General features: G+C 32.6%; 7 protein-coding genes across 7 annotated transcripts; 3 read left to right on the top strand and 4 right to left on the bottom strand. All coding sequences in view use genetic code 12, as the record gives it.

Annotated features, from left to right (window-relative positions):
* The first annotated feature begins 73 nt into the window (after nucleotides 1-73).
* THR4 (threonine synthase) lies at nucleotides 74-1,728 on the top strand. Its single transcript, XM_064885075.1, has one exon. The coding sequence runs from the start codon at nucleotides 175-177 to the stop codon at nucleotides 1,684-1,686; it is 1,512 nt and encodes a 503-aa protein (XP_064735947.1). The 5' UTR covers nucleotides 74-174; the 3' UTR covers nucleotides 1,687-1,728.
* Nucleotides 1,729-3,462, bottom strand: RJT21DRAFT_56589 (uncharacterized protein). Its single transcript, XM_064885076.1, has one exon. It carries the CDS (start codon nucleotides 3,223-3,225, stop codon nucleotides 1,771-1,773), a length of 1,455 nt encoding a protein of 484 aa, XP_064735946.1. The 5' UTR covers nucleotides 3,226-3,462; the 3' UTR covers nucleotides 1,729-1,770.
* A 171-nt stretch (nucleotides 3,463-3,633) lies between these two features.
* HEX1 (Hex1p) lies at nucleotides 3,634-5,427 on the bottom strand (the record flags this gene model as incomplete). Its single annotated transcript, XM_064883084.1, has 1 exon — nucleotides 3,634-5,427. One exon carries the CDS (start codon nucleotides 5,425-5,427, stop codon nucleotides 3,634-3,636), a length of 1,794 nt encoding a protein of 597 aa, XP_064735945.1.
* A 4,080-nt stretch (nucleotides 5,428-9,507) lies between these two features.
* On the top strand, nucleotides 9,508-11,871 carry RJT21DRAFT_89605 (uncharacterized protein; the record flags this gene model as incomplete). Its single annotated transcript, XM_064885616.1, has 2 exons — nucleotides 9,508-11,557; nucleotides 11,627-11,871. 2 exons carry the CDS (start codon nucleotides 9,508-9,510, stop codon nucleotides 11,869-11,871), a joined length of 2,295 nt encoding a protein of 764 aa, XP_064735944.1.
* A 212-nt stretch (nucleotides 11,872-12,083) lies between these two features.
* Nucleotides 12,084-12,716, bottom strand: RJT21DRAFT_3494 (ubiquinone-binding protein; the record flags this gene model as incomplete). The annotated part of the gene is made up of 1 exon (XM_064884247.1): nucleotides 12,084-12,716. The coding sequence occupies one exon, from the start codon at nucleotides 12,714-12,716 to the stop codon at nucleotides 12,084-12,086; it is 633 nt and encodes a 210-aa protein (XP_064735943.1).
* A 318-nt stretch (nucleotides 12,717-13,034) lies between these two features.
* RPS25B (40S ribosomal protein eS25) lies at nucleotides 13,035-13,352 on the bottom strand (the record flags this gene model as incomplete). Its single annotated transcript, XM_064884245.1, has 1 exon — nucleotides 13,035-13,352. The coding sequence occupies one exon, from the start codon at nucleotides 13,350-13,352 to the stop codon at nucleotides 13,035-13,037; it is 318 nt and encodes a 105-aa protein (XP_064735942.1).
* A 962-nt stretch (nucleotides 13,353-14,314) lies between these two features.
* RJT21DRAFT_89638 (nucleoporin) lies at nucleotides 14,315-16,558 on the top strand (the record flags this gene model as incomplete). The annotated part of the gene is made up of 2 exons (XM_064885617.1): nucleotides 14,315-15,707; nucleotides 15,762-16,558. 2 exons carry the CDS (start codon nucleotides 14,315-14,317, stop codon nucleotides 16,556-16,558), a joined length of 2,190 nt encoding a protein of 729 aa, XP_064735941.1.
* Between the last annotated feature and the right edge of the window lie 12 nt (nucleotides 16,559-16,570).

Below are 16,570 nucleotides of genomic sequence, written 5' to 3'. Positions count from 1 at the left end.
AAAAATAACCGGAGCAGGAGCGAAGTTTAAATTATAAAGCCTGACCTGCACACAGAACTATGATTCATCAGACATTTTTTTCAGCAAATACTGAAGCAACGAGTCAATTTGGTATTATATCATCTAAGCTAAAACGTCAAATAATTGAAGTCTACTTTTCTAGATTCAGTCAAAATGTCACAAGTATACAGATCATCACGTTCAGATGACCCTCAACAAAAATTATCCTTTGAGGATGTTGTTATGACTGGGTTAGCTAAGGATGGTGGTCTATTTTTACCATCAGAGATCCCAACTTTACCAAGTAACTTTTTAACTGAATGGGCTGACTTATCATTTAATGAGTTAGCATTTAATATTTTAAGATTGTATATCAATGAATCTGAAATACCTAGTGCTGACTTGAAGGATTTAATTGCAAGATCTTATTCTACTTTCAGATCTGATGAAGTTACACCTATCAAACATATTGATACTAATTTATATTTACTTGAATTATTCCATGGTCCTACTTATGCATTCAAGGATGTTGCCTTACAATTTGTTGGTAACTTATTTGAATATTTCTTAACTAAAAGTAATGCAAAGAAAGCTGTAGGTGAACCTAAAGATTTTATTACTGTTGTAGGTGCTACATCTGGAGATACTGGTTCTGCTGCCATTTATGGTTTAAGAGGTAAGAAAGATGTTAATGTATTTATTTTATACCCAACTGGTAGAATCAGTCCTATCCAAGAAGAACAAATGACAACCGTTGAAGATGCTAATGTTCATACTTTTTCAGTTAATGGTACTTTTGATGATTGTCAAGATATAGTTAAACAAATCTTTGGTGATGTTAAATTCAATGAAAAGTATCATGTTGGTGCTGTTAACTCCATAAATTGGGCTAGAATATTAGCTCAACAAACTTATTATTTCTATTCTTATTTCCAATTACAGAAAGCTCAACCAAATTCTAAAGTTAGATTTGTTGTTCCATCTGGTAATTTTGGTGATATCTTAGCTGGATATTATGCTTATAAGATGGGTTTACCAGTAGATAAGTTAATCATTGCTACTAATGAAAATGATATATTGGATAGATTCCTCAAGACTGGTAGATATGAAAAGAAAGGTGATAGCTCTGTTAAAGCTACTTATTCACCAGCCATGGATATTTTAATATCTTCAAATTTTGAAAGATTATTATGGTATTTAATAAGAGATTCAGTGGCAGAAAAAGATGATGCTAAAGCTGGAGCTACCTTAAATAGTTGGATGAAACAATTAAAGGAAACTGGATCAGTTACTGCCGATAAAGAAGTTGTAGCAGGTGCCAAATCAATCTTTGATTCTGAAAGTGTTAGCGATGAACAAACCATTGAAACAATTAAAAAAGTTTACGAAAGTCATCCTGAAAAATATATTATTGATCCTCATACTTCAGTTGGTGTTACTACATCATATAGATTCATCGCTAAAGATTCTACTCCAGTATATATATCATTATCTACAGCTCATCCTGCTAAATTTTCTGAAGTTGTCAATAGAGCTTTAGATACTATTCCAGGATATTCTTTTGAAAAGGATGTCTTACCTCAAGAGTTAAAGGCTTTAAGTACCAAACAAAAGAGAATCTTATTAATTGATGAAGCATCAATTGAAAAGGTTCAACAAAAAATCATTGAAATCTTAAACTTTTAATTCTAATTCTATAAAATATCTATCTATATAGATTGACTTATGTAATAAACTAAAATATGTTAATCACTTGGTCATGCTTATAAATTAAGTAGATGGCTTCTGCTTTAATTGTACTTTACCATCGACAAACTCCAATTCATAACCAGCCTTTTCAATGATTTCTTCATTGGCTCGATTTGTACCTTGAGCCTCTAACGCTGCTACAAATTTCTGATTCTCGGAATTATTAGCTAGCAAATATTTTAAGCAAATAATGGCTCGTTCTCGAATATAGGGATTGGCATCATCTATTATACAGTTAGATAGCACTAATTCTAATCCATGAAGTTGACGTATAGTTTCCTGTACTTCAAAGTTTTCATATGCTAAATATGATATAATCTCTATAATGATTGATTTAGCATCTGGAAATGGACTCTTTATTCTCAGATCACTAGTTGTATTTGACTTCAATGTTATGGCTTGGAAATTCTGGTGGATTGAACGGAATAGTTTAACTAATGGTTCAAGAAGATTATAATGGATCAACATCTTTTGAGCTTGATGATACTTGCTCAAATCACTTATTATATCGAGTATAATAATTATTAACTGTTCATGCTTACCATCTATCATATTGACATTATCCTGATTAGTTTTCATACCCTCAATAGTTTCAATAGTTAGTGGAGTATAAGTTTGAAATGCCTTAATGACCCAAGAAAGAGTCGCTGTTAATTGATAATTATTCCAGTTACTTTCGGCCGTGAGTAATAATTGGTTGATTTTTAGCCATTCAATAAATCCTTCTTCTCCAATAGTTTCACTAGTAATCCATTTTGTGAAGCTTTCGTGAGTTATGATTTCAATGAGTAACTTATAAAGTATATGGTCATACGCTGAATGGTCATGACCATTACTACCATCTAATGGATTTACCTTGAAGAAACTTGATTCAAGATATCTCATGATATTGTTTGAGCCATATGGAACTTGTAACAAGGCATATATTTGTTCATTATGATGAGTCTCGTCATCGGATTTCGAAGAGAAAGCATGACTTAAAAATGTGATAGTTGGATGAATGTAAGCATCTTGATAGGAAATGATCGGTATAATTTTATCATTCAAATAATTTATAAGAGTATCACTTAATTCAAGATTCTGAATGTTAGCCAATATTTGAATATATATTTCTATAGTTTTACCATAAAATTCATGAGATGGAGATACTACTGTAGCGAACTTTTCAAGATTAGTCATCGTACTGGAGACTATTTTCACATCAGATGGTTCGTGGATAATAATATTTCTGGTCAATACAAGAACTGCTCGGTATAACCGTACTCTCATAGTTTCATCATTAAGATATGTGTGACTGATAATTTCTTCCAAATAATTCCATGTGAGATGATCATCGGATCCACTGCTTGTGCTTGTAGCATTAATGAGTGATGCAAGAAATTGTAACTCTTCTATAAGTGAACTTTCAATAGGAGATTCAGAACGGAGAATCTTCGAAATAGTATCCAACCCATCTTCTATAGAATCATAAGGCATGCTGCATAGGAGAATTGTGATTAGTTGTAAGTACTGTAGTCTGTAATAACTATTAGCTCAAAACTATTTCATTATTTGAGTCGGGGACGACCTCTTCAAAATTTGGCTGCAAGAAATTATCTGAGAATCTACACTATACATTGGCTCGAGAATATGACCATGTATTTAAGCCTTTCGGAACGATTAAAGAAGATTGTAATAATTAGTAATTTACAGATTATACTGTACAAGCTCTAGCGTTTTTAAAAAAATATTTTAATATATATTCATATATATTCATATATATTTATATATATTGAAAAACTAAGAAAAGCTAAGGGAAAGAATTAAACAGATAACGTAGTATAAAATCGAAAACGTAAAGTATTACTATAGCAGATACGCAATACTCTATTTTTTAAAAACTTTTTATGTTTGTTGTAAACCAAATTCGTCTAAGATAGTTTGATTCTTGTAGAAGTCACAAGAATGGGGATTTACTATACAGTATTTTGGTACTAAAGGTGAAGCATCATATCCCAAGGCAACAAGATATTCTCTGAAGTTAAATATTCTTTGAGTTAATTCTGTTGTTCTCAAATAACCAGTATCGGGATCTCTATTACCACTCCATGTCGATTCAGCCAATGCAGCTGCTCTTGGCCAAATCTTTTGAGTAATGACGGTAGAATCAACTTGTTCAGACCATAAGGCTACTTCGGCACCCAATACATGTTGAGCTTCAGCATCAGTTAAGTTGGCTGTGAAATCATAATCATAGATTCTTTGCCAAGTCTTATATGGATTACACCATGATCCACCATTACCATTATTAAAATCTTCGTTGGCTGGAATATCAAGATATCTAGGATCATTGGTGATCCATCCACCATAACCACAATCAAGATAGAAATGATCAGAAGAAGAGACAATGACATCATAGCCTTCTTTAACTAATTGCGGAATATATTGAGCACCATTCCATGATTGCAAAACGACTCTATCCTTTGGAACGGTGTTATTATTTAAGACCATATCTTCCCACATGATTAATTTTCTATTTGGATTATTTTGCTCAAAGATAGGAATAGCGGTATCTAAATAATATTGTGTTAAATCATTATAAGTTCTAGTGGAATTTTCAGCAAACCATTCTTGAATTCTAGATGAAAAATTGTAACAATTACCATTAATTTCATCTCCACCAATATGGTAAAAATTATCAGTGAAGATAGTGCCTAATTCTTGATAAATGGTATCTAAAACATCATACGTCTTATTGTACAAAATATCTAATTGACCTGGAGGTGGCTCATTACCAGTGGCAAAAGTGTAAACATCATTTGACCACCAACTATTACCACAAGCAATTAACAGAGGATCAATTTGTTGCCAACCAGCTCTTGCATGGGCTGGAGCATCAATTTCAGGAATAATTCTAACACCTCTATTCTTTGCATAAATGATTAAGTTAACTAAATCTCCTGGCTGATATATTTCACGAGGAGAGTAAGCATCATTAGTCATTTCAGGGAAAGCTTCGATAAATAAGGGCCAACTTGCAGTATCTTCAAAATGAATATGCAAAGCATTCAATTTACTTAATGACATAAGGTCAACTTGTTCATAGATTTTGGCCAAACTAATGAAATTTCTCCCAGTATCAATTAACAAACCACGATGGCCAAAAAGTGGCAGATCCCAAATTGATACTGAACCTTCAATAGAAAACTGATTATTTTCATAAATGATCAATTGCTGAAATGTAGTAAAGGCATCCAAAGCAGCCCATACGGTAGCAGCATTAATAGTGATACCCGAAGAAGAAACATCAATGGTATAAGTTTCATTGACACCTAATTGTAAATCAGCATTGAAATCATCAACGTTCACATCAACTGTGGATATGCCACCAATCTGTCTTCTGAGTAATCTTTTCTTCAAGTTAGTAGCGGTTGGAAAAGGTTGCATCGATGACATTGGACCTTCAGTAGCTGCAGGATACCATTTAACCAGTTCAATCAGTCCTTTAATTCTTATAAATGCATCTTCGAGAACATCATTTGGTCTGTTTAATCGAAGAGTTAAAGCCGGTACATTGATTTCGATAGAATTACTGTCTAACCAAGTGGTATTCCTTGGAGCAGGCAAAGGATTAACTTTGGCTCCAACTGATACTTGAACAATATGAAATAAAGATATTAGAAACAACAATAATTTCATACTTTTGGAACCTATTGTATAAATGTATGTAAATAAATGTTTAAAGGAATGAATAAAGAAGTCTACATAAGAGTAAGTCAAAGATATTTCCATCTGTACTTATAGTATTATAAATATAATAGGATAGGTAAGATTAGACAATAAATTCTTAGATTAGGCTAGTTATTGATTGGAATGGAGCACTGGTCGCTTAATCGTATTACTCCTATTGTCCCAATTAAGATGTCTCCGTATGTACGTTAATATCGAGGTTGTGTTATTATTGATGTTTCTCTAAATGGCTGTGAAACTTATAAAAAAATACGACATAGGTTTAAAAATACGTCACATACAATTAACAATTGATATGATTACTGGCCCCTTACGCCTATTACCTAATTTGTGTTTATCTCCCTGAAATAATTTTTTAGATTTCTTTGGTCTGCGATTTTGTGGGGACTGGGCTACCATTAGTTTGCAGGCAATCTGATACATTGATAACATGAAAAAATGAAAACAACAGTAAGGCAGCTCTGGAAGCTAGTCAGCAGAACAATTACAAATGAATGTAACAATTAGAAGATCAAAATCTATTAGGCATATATTTTTAATCATTCTCATTGATAAGACGGGGTATTAGTTGGAGCCGCTCAGATAAAAGGTCACAAATAAAGTTGACAACTCAAAAGAATAAATCATTGGCATAATTATTCGTATGTTTGATTGTAAAGTACTAAATAGCGATACTGATCATTGTAAGAGGTGGTCTCGTACATCTTTCCATACATTTGTAAATAGTTTAAACAAACAAATGTAACCTCACTGAAAAAAATGTAACCATCAACAAAAATATAGGTCGTGCCCCTTGAACTTGTTGCAAAAGAATGCAAAGCTAGAAATGGCGAGAAATAGTAGGCACATATATAGGCCAATTCGTTAACAATGGGAGGAGGTAATGCATATGTGGAAAGAAAACATAAACAAACCAATAGATTTAAAAGGAGAGCAATTAAAAATCCAAACTTAATAGCTTACAATGTGGTTGTCTGTGTTAACGTAAACAAAATTTATGTTGTTACATTTGTAAGAATTACCAAATTCTGAATAAGACGTATTCCTTCCGTCCTTTTACCTCGGAACAATTACTCCAGACGAATTTTTCCTTCTAATCTTCAGTTGATTAGTTTATTAGATAGATAATATGAAGATTTGATTACCGATATCATAATCAGTAGTAAGAGCGCAAACGGACTTAAATTGACGGGCCGGTTAAACTTTAGAATTGGTTCCATTTTGATCTTCTTCTTTGAATATATCAAAATATGTAACACTAATTTGAGTTCATGCTTCATATATATTCTGAAAATGTTACCATTAATCTCAAGCGGAGGATAAAACATATACCCACCACCAATCCTCATATCTCTATAGGGCAAATGTTTAGTTGGACGAATTAATAATATGGATCAATTTTTTATTTTAGATATTTAGATAACATAGAAAATGCTATCTCTAATAGAAAAAGTTATCTTCCTGAAAAACTTTTCACAATTTCTGCAAGATTTGTTAAATTAATCATTTGTTTCCTTTTTCGCTTTTATTTTGCAAAAAGTTACAATTTTCATTAAAAATTAGCTTATCTAACTTTCATAATCCTAAAATATTTAAGGAAAGTAACAATAAAATAAAGAAAAAAAAATCAAATATAAACACAAGAGCAAGTACTGATGTTCTAATTTAGATATATTATTCCTTACAGTTAATTAAAATCTGTTCCTTTGTTAGCTGATTTTTGATACTGTGAGTTTTCTTTCTACTTTCAGACCTCAGTAGTTAAATATTATCCTTGTTATTTTAAGACACTTCACAATAAATCGAGAAGCTTAGTATGGCCCCATTTCGTTCATTGAAAGATAATGAAAGTTAATAGTGAGACGGTTAAAAATTAATCCGAGTCTAATCCAAACTTAATAGATTAATGAAAACGAGAAAAATCAACCAGTCATTTCGTTCTAACTATCACGTGTTTTAAATGAAATAAACAATTGAATGAAAAGGACAATTGATCAAAAAGATAAAAAGAATATTCAGGAGATTCAGTAATCTTCAAAGTAAATTGCAACAGAGCTACCATGTGAATTTTCTGCAGGATAGTGATTATATAATCGCATCTCCCTGTTATTATTGCATCCACGCATCAACCGATAAGAGAAAATATCTTATCGGAAATCTGTCACAAGAGGGTGAAAGGAAGATCAGGCACATAAAAAACGAGAAGGAGAAGCCGAGATAATCTTACAAAAATCATAGGAAATGTGTTACAGCCATATCTACTTGCAACTATCGTCTGACTTATTCTGTTTATATATGACTTAGAGTTTTAAAGTTTTAAGACAGTTGTATAATATACTAACAGACTGAGGAGAATTCTTGGTCAGTAACAAGCATTTGACTTTTATGTTATGAGCACTTTCTTGAGATCTTTTTTTTTTTCAACTTCGGCAACTGTGGAACAATTAATTTTGCAAATATGATGGATGATCTCGGGTAATCGAGGTATTTATCGATTACTTATACATTGGATTTTTCTACTAAAATAGGTAATAGCCGTTTCTGAAAAATTGATTTACATGACCAAAACCAAATAAATGGGTTGTAGTGTATTACTAAGTTTAATATGAATCACCTTTACGACCAGAGTAAAAGAAGATGTAAATAAGAGGTCTCTATCTCCGCAAAGGAAGGTTTTAAAAGCGGCGTAGATTAATAATAAACCTCCAGGGGAAGAAGTTACATACGACACCGGATTATTGCAAGATCATCTCTACGAAATAATAATATTTAGTGCAACAAGAAAAGAGACTATTATTTCTGTAAGATCACAAACCAAGATTCTTTGCAATCAAATTGCTTGATACAAGACTGAATAGCAAATGTTCATAAGAAAAACTATAGTAAATTAAGTTTCATAGGAAACCAAGAGTATGAATCGAAATTTAACGTCATAAATTATTGTATAGTTTCTGCAACATTGTCAGATGACTTGTATTTGACAGCAATAATGGATAGTATTACTATACAGAATTCTTTTTTTTTTTTAAAAATAATTGCCTCGGGAAACAGATGAGAGTATATTACGTTTACTTTGGAAGCTTACTGGTTTACTGTCAGCCCTGCGATAAGATTTCTCTACTATATTGATTATGAAAATTGTGTCATATAATGGCACAATATATATATTGTAGACAATATCTCCTCTTCTTTCTATCGGCCGTACCAGCAGAGGTCATATAATTTTATATAATAGATTTTATTCCTTTTTGTAAGTACGATCCGATTTATGGTTTACTTCATCACTACTGTGATTTCTCGTTCTCCTCTTATTCAAATAGAAATTTAAAAACTAACACTAAAAGTTACCTAGTTCAGAAATTTAAATAAATACTAGCGGAACTGTCCATCTCCAGCGGTTATAAAAATATATTTTGCTCCTCCTCATTACCATTACCGCTTAAAAAAAGAAATTTCCTTCAGTTCCCAGCTTTAGTTACTGTTTCTGCCCCTATCTTTTTTTGGCAGAAGTTAACGCACAAAAGTTTCTTTTTGTTCTATATCTTAATCTATCAAATCATACCGAATCACAAGCAGACCCTCAGTAATTACACCGTTCACTATATTCATTACGCAACGGTTAACCATCGGAAATTCTTTTGAATACTATTTGGTGATTTTTATATATTTATTATTCAACAACTACTTGTTTTCTATACTGTTACCGTCCTTTATCCGTCCGTTACTTGCAACTGTAACTCACCAACCACACTTTTCAGTTCCCATTAAATATATTTTCCTCATTGTTAATCAGTTTCATGATTGTTAAAAATAGATAGGATACACTAATCGTTAACGAGTTAAATTTCCAGTACATATATATTCATAAAGTTATTACGAAGTCAGCCAAATTTATAAGGTATTACGTTCCAATCGTAAATAGCCAAATAACAAGATTTTTGTCCTAGTAATAATTGCAAATCAGAATTAAATATGTCTTCAATAATATCCACAGTACCCTCACTCTCTCCAACAGTACTTAATAATCATATGACAGTACAAACATCCATCACATCAACAAATGAAAGATCTCCTTCACCTACCAAACATGCAGTACTTCTAGGATCTACTTCAACTAGTTCAAGTACGAGTTCGAGTTCAAGTTCTACTCGATCCGCATCAGACTTATCTCCGTCATATCTGCCTTCAGATTCAGCATCTTCAACATCTTCCAATAATATTGCATCAAGACCTCCCAGCCCCTCCAAATCAAGACCTTTAACCCCTCCTACCACATCTACTTCAAATATTACTACTAATAGTCCTTCAGTAAATTCTTCTCCTAAGCAAAAGTCCAATATTGATAATACTACTACTAATACTAATACTAATACTACTAATAATAAAAAGTCAATCCCATATTACTACTCAAACCAAGATAATTTTTTGCAACTTATAGAACCATTCCCTGTATCTCCTCCTGCGTATGATACTTTACCACCAGGTGGATGTCCGAGATATCCCGTTATAAATCACCACCCTGCACCTCACCAAGAACAACTTCCAAATTATTCACCATCTATTTATAAGATTGGAATTGTAGCACGTAAAATGGAATGGTTAACTCCATTTGAAGCTTCACCTTCAAGATCATGGAAGCATATTATCATGGAATTAAATTCTACTCAATTAAATTTCTATTCAATTCCTTCAAATTTGGAAACCCATTTATTATCTTTTAAGCCAATACCTCAATCAATTGATAGAACTTATAATGAATTTGAAGAATCAGAATTAAGGAATTTAATAAGTCATTTTACTGATGATCATGATCTTCAATTTTTCAAATTCTGTCAAAGATTGAATATTATTGAAAGTTCTTCATCACTGTCTTCATTATCATCATCTACTCCATCTAATGTTACCAATAAAAAATTAATCAGAAGTTATTCCCTCCAGCATTCGAGAATTGGTCTTGCAGTAGACTATAAGAAGAGACCCAATGTATTAAGATTACGTATTGAAAGTGAACAAATTCTTCTTAGTTTTAGTAATACTAAGGATTTGATTGATTGGAATATGGCCATTAATATTGGTAAAGATATTGCCTTGGACTTGAATGATCGTGAATTACCTAAATATAGAACTGTACCTAGAAGAAGAAGAAGAAGTACTGGTAACGCTTCTACATCAAATACAACAACCAGTAATCACGAACAATTAATTCACCAAGTGTTAAATAAAAGATTAAGATCACAATCTGATCCAAATAGCAAGCTCAGAGGCAAATTATCTAAATTGAAATTTAAATTTGGATCTTCATCAACAAGTATAACTCCTTTAAAAGCTTCATCTTCGCCTTTGGCTTCTACTACCATGTCACCATCATCCTCTGGAAACCGTCATAATTCAACACCATCAACTTCTACTACAACTCCTACCACATCATCTAAATTGCAACCAGTTAGATCAAACTCTGTACCCACTTTCTCCATCTATTCAGAATCTGAATACGAAGATGATTCAGCATTGAATTCAACTTTCGAAGATGAAGATGATTATGATGAAGAAGACTATGAATTGTTGAGCCGAGCTAGTGAAACCTCAATTTCAAGAAGAGCACCAGCATCCACTGTCAATAGCAGAACAAGATCGAATACTATCCCTGAGATTGTAATGACAACTCCAACAGTAGCAACCAGCTTGAGTGTTTCTACTTATAATGAAGATTATGATGAAGAGGATATTCAGAATTTAAGTGATTTACATCATTCAGATGATGAAGAAGACGAAGAAGATGAAGTTGAAGAAGAAAGCCAACCTAATCCTAATGATTTGGCTATCGAAGAATCCTTATTATCTTCATGTTCTACTCCTCAACCTATTAATCGCCCTTCTTCAACTTATTCTAGATTTGAAGATTATAAATGGAATCCAGCTGAAAAGGCTCCTAGCAAAAGAAGATACTATAAGAATTGTTTAAGATGTATTAAACCCTTAACTATGGAAGATTCATGGGTTTCAAAATCATTAGTTAAACCAACATCATTATCTCCATTAAGTTTTGCATATTTAAAACATGTTAAATATAATACTCCAGGTATTATGAATGGTGATTCACAATTACAACAACAACCATTATCTTCATCACCAGGATTATTTTCTCCAGCAAGTAATACAAGTCTTGTAAGTTTAAATTCATCAATATTTTCATCACCATCAACCACTTCATTACTGAACTATATTATGGATAGTCCATCCACCAATAGTTCAAGTTCTAAATCTTCAAGGAAACCTCGTAGTTTCTCAATGGGTGGGTTTAACTTACCTGAAACTGCCTTAACAAAAGTTCCTAATCATTTCCTAAAAGAATATCTTGTTGGATCCCATGGATTGATTCCTAAGGAGCTTTAACCCAGCAATATTACAAAATACGACTTGACGCTATATATTCAGTTCAATTATTATGAACTTCATCTATTCTGGTCTTTTTTTTTAAAAAGACCCTCTATCTATTTATCTATACATTTTATACAAGTTATGGTTCGGTCGGTTTATTTATACTAATCTTAATGTTTTTTTAGATTTGGTTTATAGATTATACAAAGGTTTTTTTCTTTTTTCGCTCATTGATGTCGTTGTAGTTCCCTTACTCTTGATTCGAATGCTTTGATCATAATGTCGGTAATCTGTTGATTGAATAGTGAACTGAGCGAATTATATAGCGGATTCTTGAATTGATAGTTTAACTTAAGATGCACCTTACATTTGTTTTGAGTGACATCGACAAAATTCCATTCGGTTCTTAAGAATTCAAACACCGATTCTCGACTTGTATTTAAATTGGCTTCATGATCATCACTCACACTTTCTGCAATCACTTGTTTATTTGTGATAGTTTTAATATTACAATTAAATATTTCATCGTATTGTTTCCATCCTACCCGTAAACCTGCCACTAATGGTAAACCCGTGACTTCATCACGATGGGAAACAAAGGAATCATGCAAGAATGGAATGAAGGTTTGGTATTGATCCACTGAACTCACAATCTCGAAAAGGAGTTTGGAATTGCATGAAGTAATTACTTTGGTGATTTCATAAGCTTGCGGTTCCGATTTGAATAATGATATCGGTTTCGGTAAGTTTACAAACAGACGAGCTTGAACAATAATGTGATGAGTATTATAAGGCCACACAACAGCCCGGTAAGTAGATCTACGGAGGGTAGATATACCTACAGATACAGATCTCATCATTTCATGTATACTATGGTGAGAGATTTTAGCTGCCAATTTGGCGATTATTTAGGTGTGAAAAAATGTATAGCTCTCAACGAGAATTGACCGTCATTTGTAGACGATCATAGACAAAGCTAAGAAAAGCAAAGCAAAGCAAAGTAAAAGGGAAGTTAAGCGAAGACCAATTCTTATTATATAGGGTAATATTATACGTGGAGGTAATATATATTGTGTTTGTTATACATTCATTATATATATGTATTGTATATCATAATACAATATGGTGTACTATAATATTAATATGAAAATATGATTATACATTAATAACTAAAAAATTTAGTTAGCTTTGGTGTAAATAGCTTGTTTGGAGTGTTTTAAGACTGGGACAATGATACCGTCATCTTCTAATTGTCTTAAAGCAACTCTGGCAACGGAACCACCAATCTTTAATCTATCAACTAAGACGGAAACAGAAACGTATTTGTAGGTTGGGACATCCTTTAAGATTCTGTCGTACTTTTCTTGGTCTAAGACAACAACGTGTTGAGCCTTATCCTTAACCTTACCTTTATTCCACTTCTTTTTACCTTTCTTACCACCAGCTAAAGCGGCAGCGGCCTTAGCAGCCTTAGTTTGTTGAACCTTTGGAGCCATTTCTAAAAGAGATAGTTAGTATAAAAGTTTTTTTTGAAAGAACTAGTATGATGAATTGAAGGAATAACACAGAATCAATGAATAAATTGAATCAGGGATAATGAACTTTATTTCAATTAAAATTCGGATGAATAATTTTAATTATACTATAATAATAAAAAAAGAACAAAACAAGACAAATCACAGTGACAGCATGGATTCAGTATTAGAATTAGAATTCTGAAATTACCGAATTCCCACACACTCCACATGTATTGATTGATCTTGTGATGACATTAAGCACTCCTCTTCACATTACTACTTTTAATGATCAAAATCTTTTTGTTTAACTAAAACACACTGGATTTACTCTATTCGTATTACTAAAGTCGTTGATATTATCTTCGTAGTTGTTATTTAAATTACTTTGTAGCTTCAACTACAACTTCTTTTATTATATCTTGTCACTTCACTTGTGATAAATTTTCAACTAGTAATTCCTCCATCGATCTAATACAATAATACTGATATTTAATCCTCTGATCAGTTGATTCCTGTTCCATTATTCTACTTCATTCATCTTAATATATCTTATTGAACACATACTTATTTGACGATTCTTACTGTTCTAAACTAAAAGTTGAAAGAAGAAACTATATCAAATTTTAATTAACTATGTAGTGGATATTGACTCTCCCTAACAAAATGTCTCAGTGCGACTGTTAACTATGAGATAAAATTTTTATTTGAATTATGATCCATATGTACAGGAATACGTGTCACGTGCAGCAATATCAGGTGCTTATGTGACTCTGAGGGCTACAGCCCCAGACATGAGCATATTGCACGTGCCGGAAAAGTACTCCTACTAAAAGGGAACATTAATTATAACTAGCCATCAATATCCGTAAACCTATAACAATAAAGTCTCTACACATATATATTTACCTTCATTGAAGTTTCTACTAACTGGAATACTGACTATGTCTAAAAGAATCGCCGACGATCAATTAACTAGAGAGAATTTCCATGAATTAGATGGTGAAGATGGTATCATCGGAGGTAATGCTAAAGTAGCATCGACTGAAATATTATCTTCGAGAAAGATATTAAAACCTCGAGGTCATTTAGGTAATACAGGTACTAATGGATTTAAAGGTATAAAATTTCCATCTGCTACCGTACCTCTGTCAACTCCATCGAATCCTTTTTCTAACTTTCAAACTCCTTCACCAGTATCATCTGCTTCCAGTAAAGATGATGATAGAAATAATAAGATAAAGGCATTAAATATCAAATTATTAGAATCATTAAAGGAAAAGCATACTGCTAATACCATTGTAAACTTTACTCCAATACTTAATAAATATATTGAATATTATCAACAAATAGAAAAGGAGTCTGAATCAACTACAACTACAACCAACACTAAACAATCAGAAACTTCAAGTATACCTACTACCTCCATTAATTTCTCATTACCTCCAACTTCTAATGGTAGTACAACTTCTGCTTCAAATCCTGAACCAACTCAGAAACAAGATGCATCGATGGATTCATCAGATTCCGAATCTGATTCTGAATCAGACGATGAAGATGATAAACCAAAGGATATAAAGATTCAAGGTCCACAATTTACTCTTGAATCAAAACCTACTGTTAAAAGATCACCATTTACATTTGGTCCTAAAGTTGAAAAGCCAAAGGATGATTCTGATTCAGATTCTGATAGTGAAAGTGAAATAGAAATTAAGGGTCCTACATTTACCTTTAATAAACCTATCAAGGACAATGTTTTCAAATTCGATTCAGCTTCTAAAGAAGAGACACCGGCTGCTCCAAAGCCTTTATTCTCATTCCAACCTCCTGCAGCTACAGCAGTTGCGGATAAGAAAGAAGCAGCAGCAGCACCAGCAGCAGCAGCATCAGAACCAGCTGTACCAAAACCATTGTTCTCATTCCAACCATCAACTGAAAAGAAAGAAGAGGCACCTAAACCATTTACTTTTGGTTCAAGCGTGACTACTAACAATGAAACCACCAAACCAGTCTTTGGATTTGGAAGTTCCACCACCACTAACAATGATTCAACATCAACACCAGCTCCAGCACCATCTTTCAACTTTGGTGCATCAAATGGATCACAAACAAAACCAGCTTTCAGCTTTGGTGCATCTACTACTAGCACGGAAAAGAAAGACGAACAACCCAAATCACTTTTCAGTTTCAGTAATGAAAATAAATCTACTGATGCTAAACCATTTTCATTCGGATCTATAAAAGCTCCAACTGCAACATTTCCTGCTAAGGAAGATAAAGCATCAGACAATGGAACTTCTTCAGACAAACCATTACCATTTTCATTTAATAGCTCTAGTAGTACTCCAAGACCATTTTCATTTAATCCACCTGCATCATCAACTAGTTCAGATGAAAAGACTGAAGCTCCAAAGCCATTCAGTTTTGGTGCAAGTACCACCACAACTTCAGCATTTAGCTTTAATAAATCTTCTAGTGAAAATAAGCCAGCCTTTTCATTTGGAAGTAGTAATTCAACAACCACTGATAATAATAAACCTAATTCAGGTTTATCATTTTCATTCAATTCTAATAACACTTCTAATGAAAATAAGCCAGCATTTTCATTCGGAAGTAGTAATGGTACTGCAAATGGTACGGGTATTGGTAATGGTAATGGTAATGGAGGATCCAGTTTATTTGGAGGTAATTCATTTTCATTCAAACCGCAAGAAAAGAAAGAAGATTCAGTTACTGCCACCGCCGGAGAAGAAGAAGATGATAAAGTAGAAGAAGTAGAAGTTGAAGGTAATTTCACTCCAGTAGCCTCATTAGCTAGTGAAAAAGTTGAAAGTAGCACTGGAGAAGAATCTGAAGATACTTTATATAGTCAAAGAGCTAAATTAATGATATTTAATTCGGAAAATAAAGAAAATCCATATACTAATAAGGGAGTTGGAGAATTTAAAATTTTAAAGAATAAAGATAGTGGTAAATCACGAATTTTAATGAGAGCCGATGGAGGATTAAGAGTATTATTTAATGCAGCTATATCTCTGAAAATAGTATATTCATCATTAGGAGATGGATCAATGATTAAGATTCCTAATATTAATGGTGAAGGTAAATTGGAAACATATGTTGTTAAAGTTAAGAAGGCCGATGATGGTAAAGAATTATTGAAGTGTCTTAATGAAGCTAAGCAATAGTTTTAGTAATAA

The sequence above is a fragment of the Scheffersomyces amazonensis genome (assembly GCF_036850825.1).
Source record: "Scheffersomyces amazonensis strain UFMG-HMD-26.3 chromosome Unknown RJT21scaffold_8, whole genome shotgun sequence".
Classification (NCBI taxonomy): Eukaryota; Fungi; Ascomycota; class Pichiomycetes; order Serinales; family Debaryomycetaceae; genus Scheffersomyces; species Scheffersomyces amazonensis.
The sequence above is the reverse complement of the archived record's forward strand: the minus strand, read 5'-3'. Positions and strand labels throughout refer to the sequence as shown.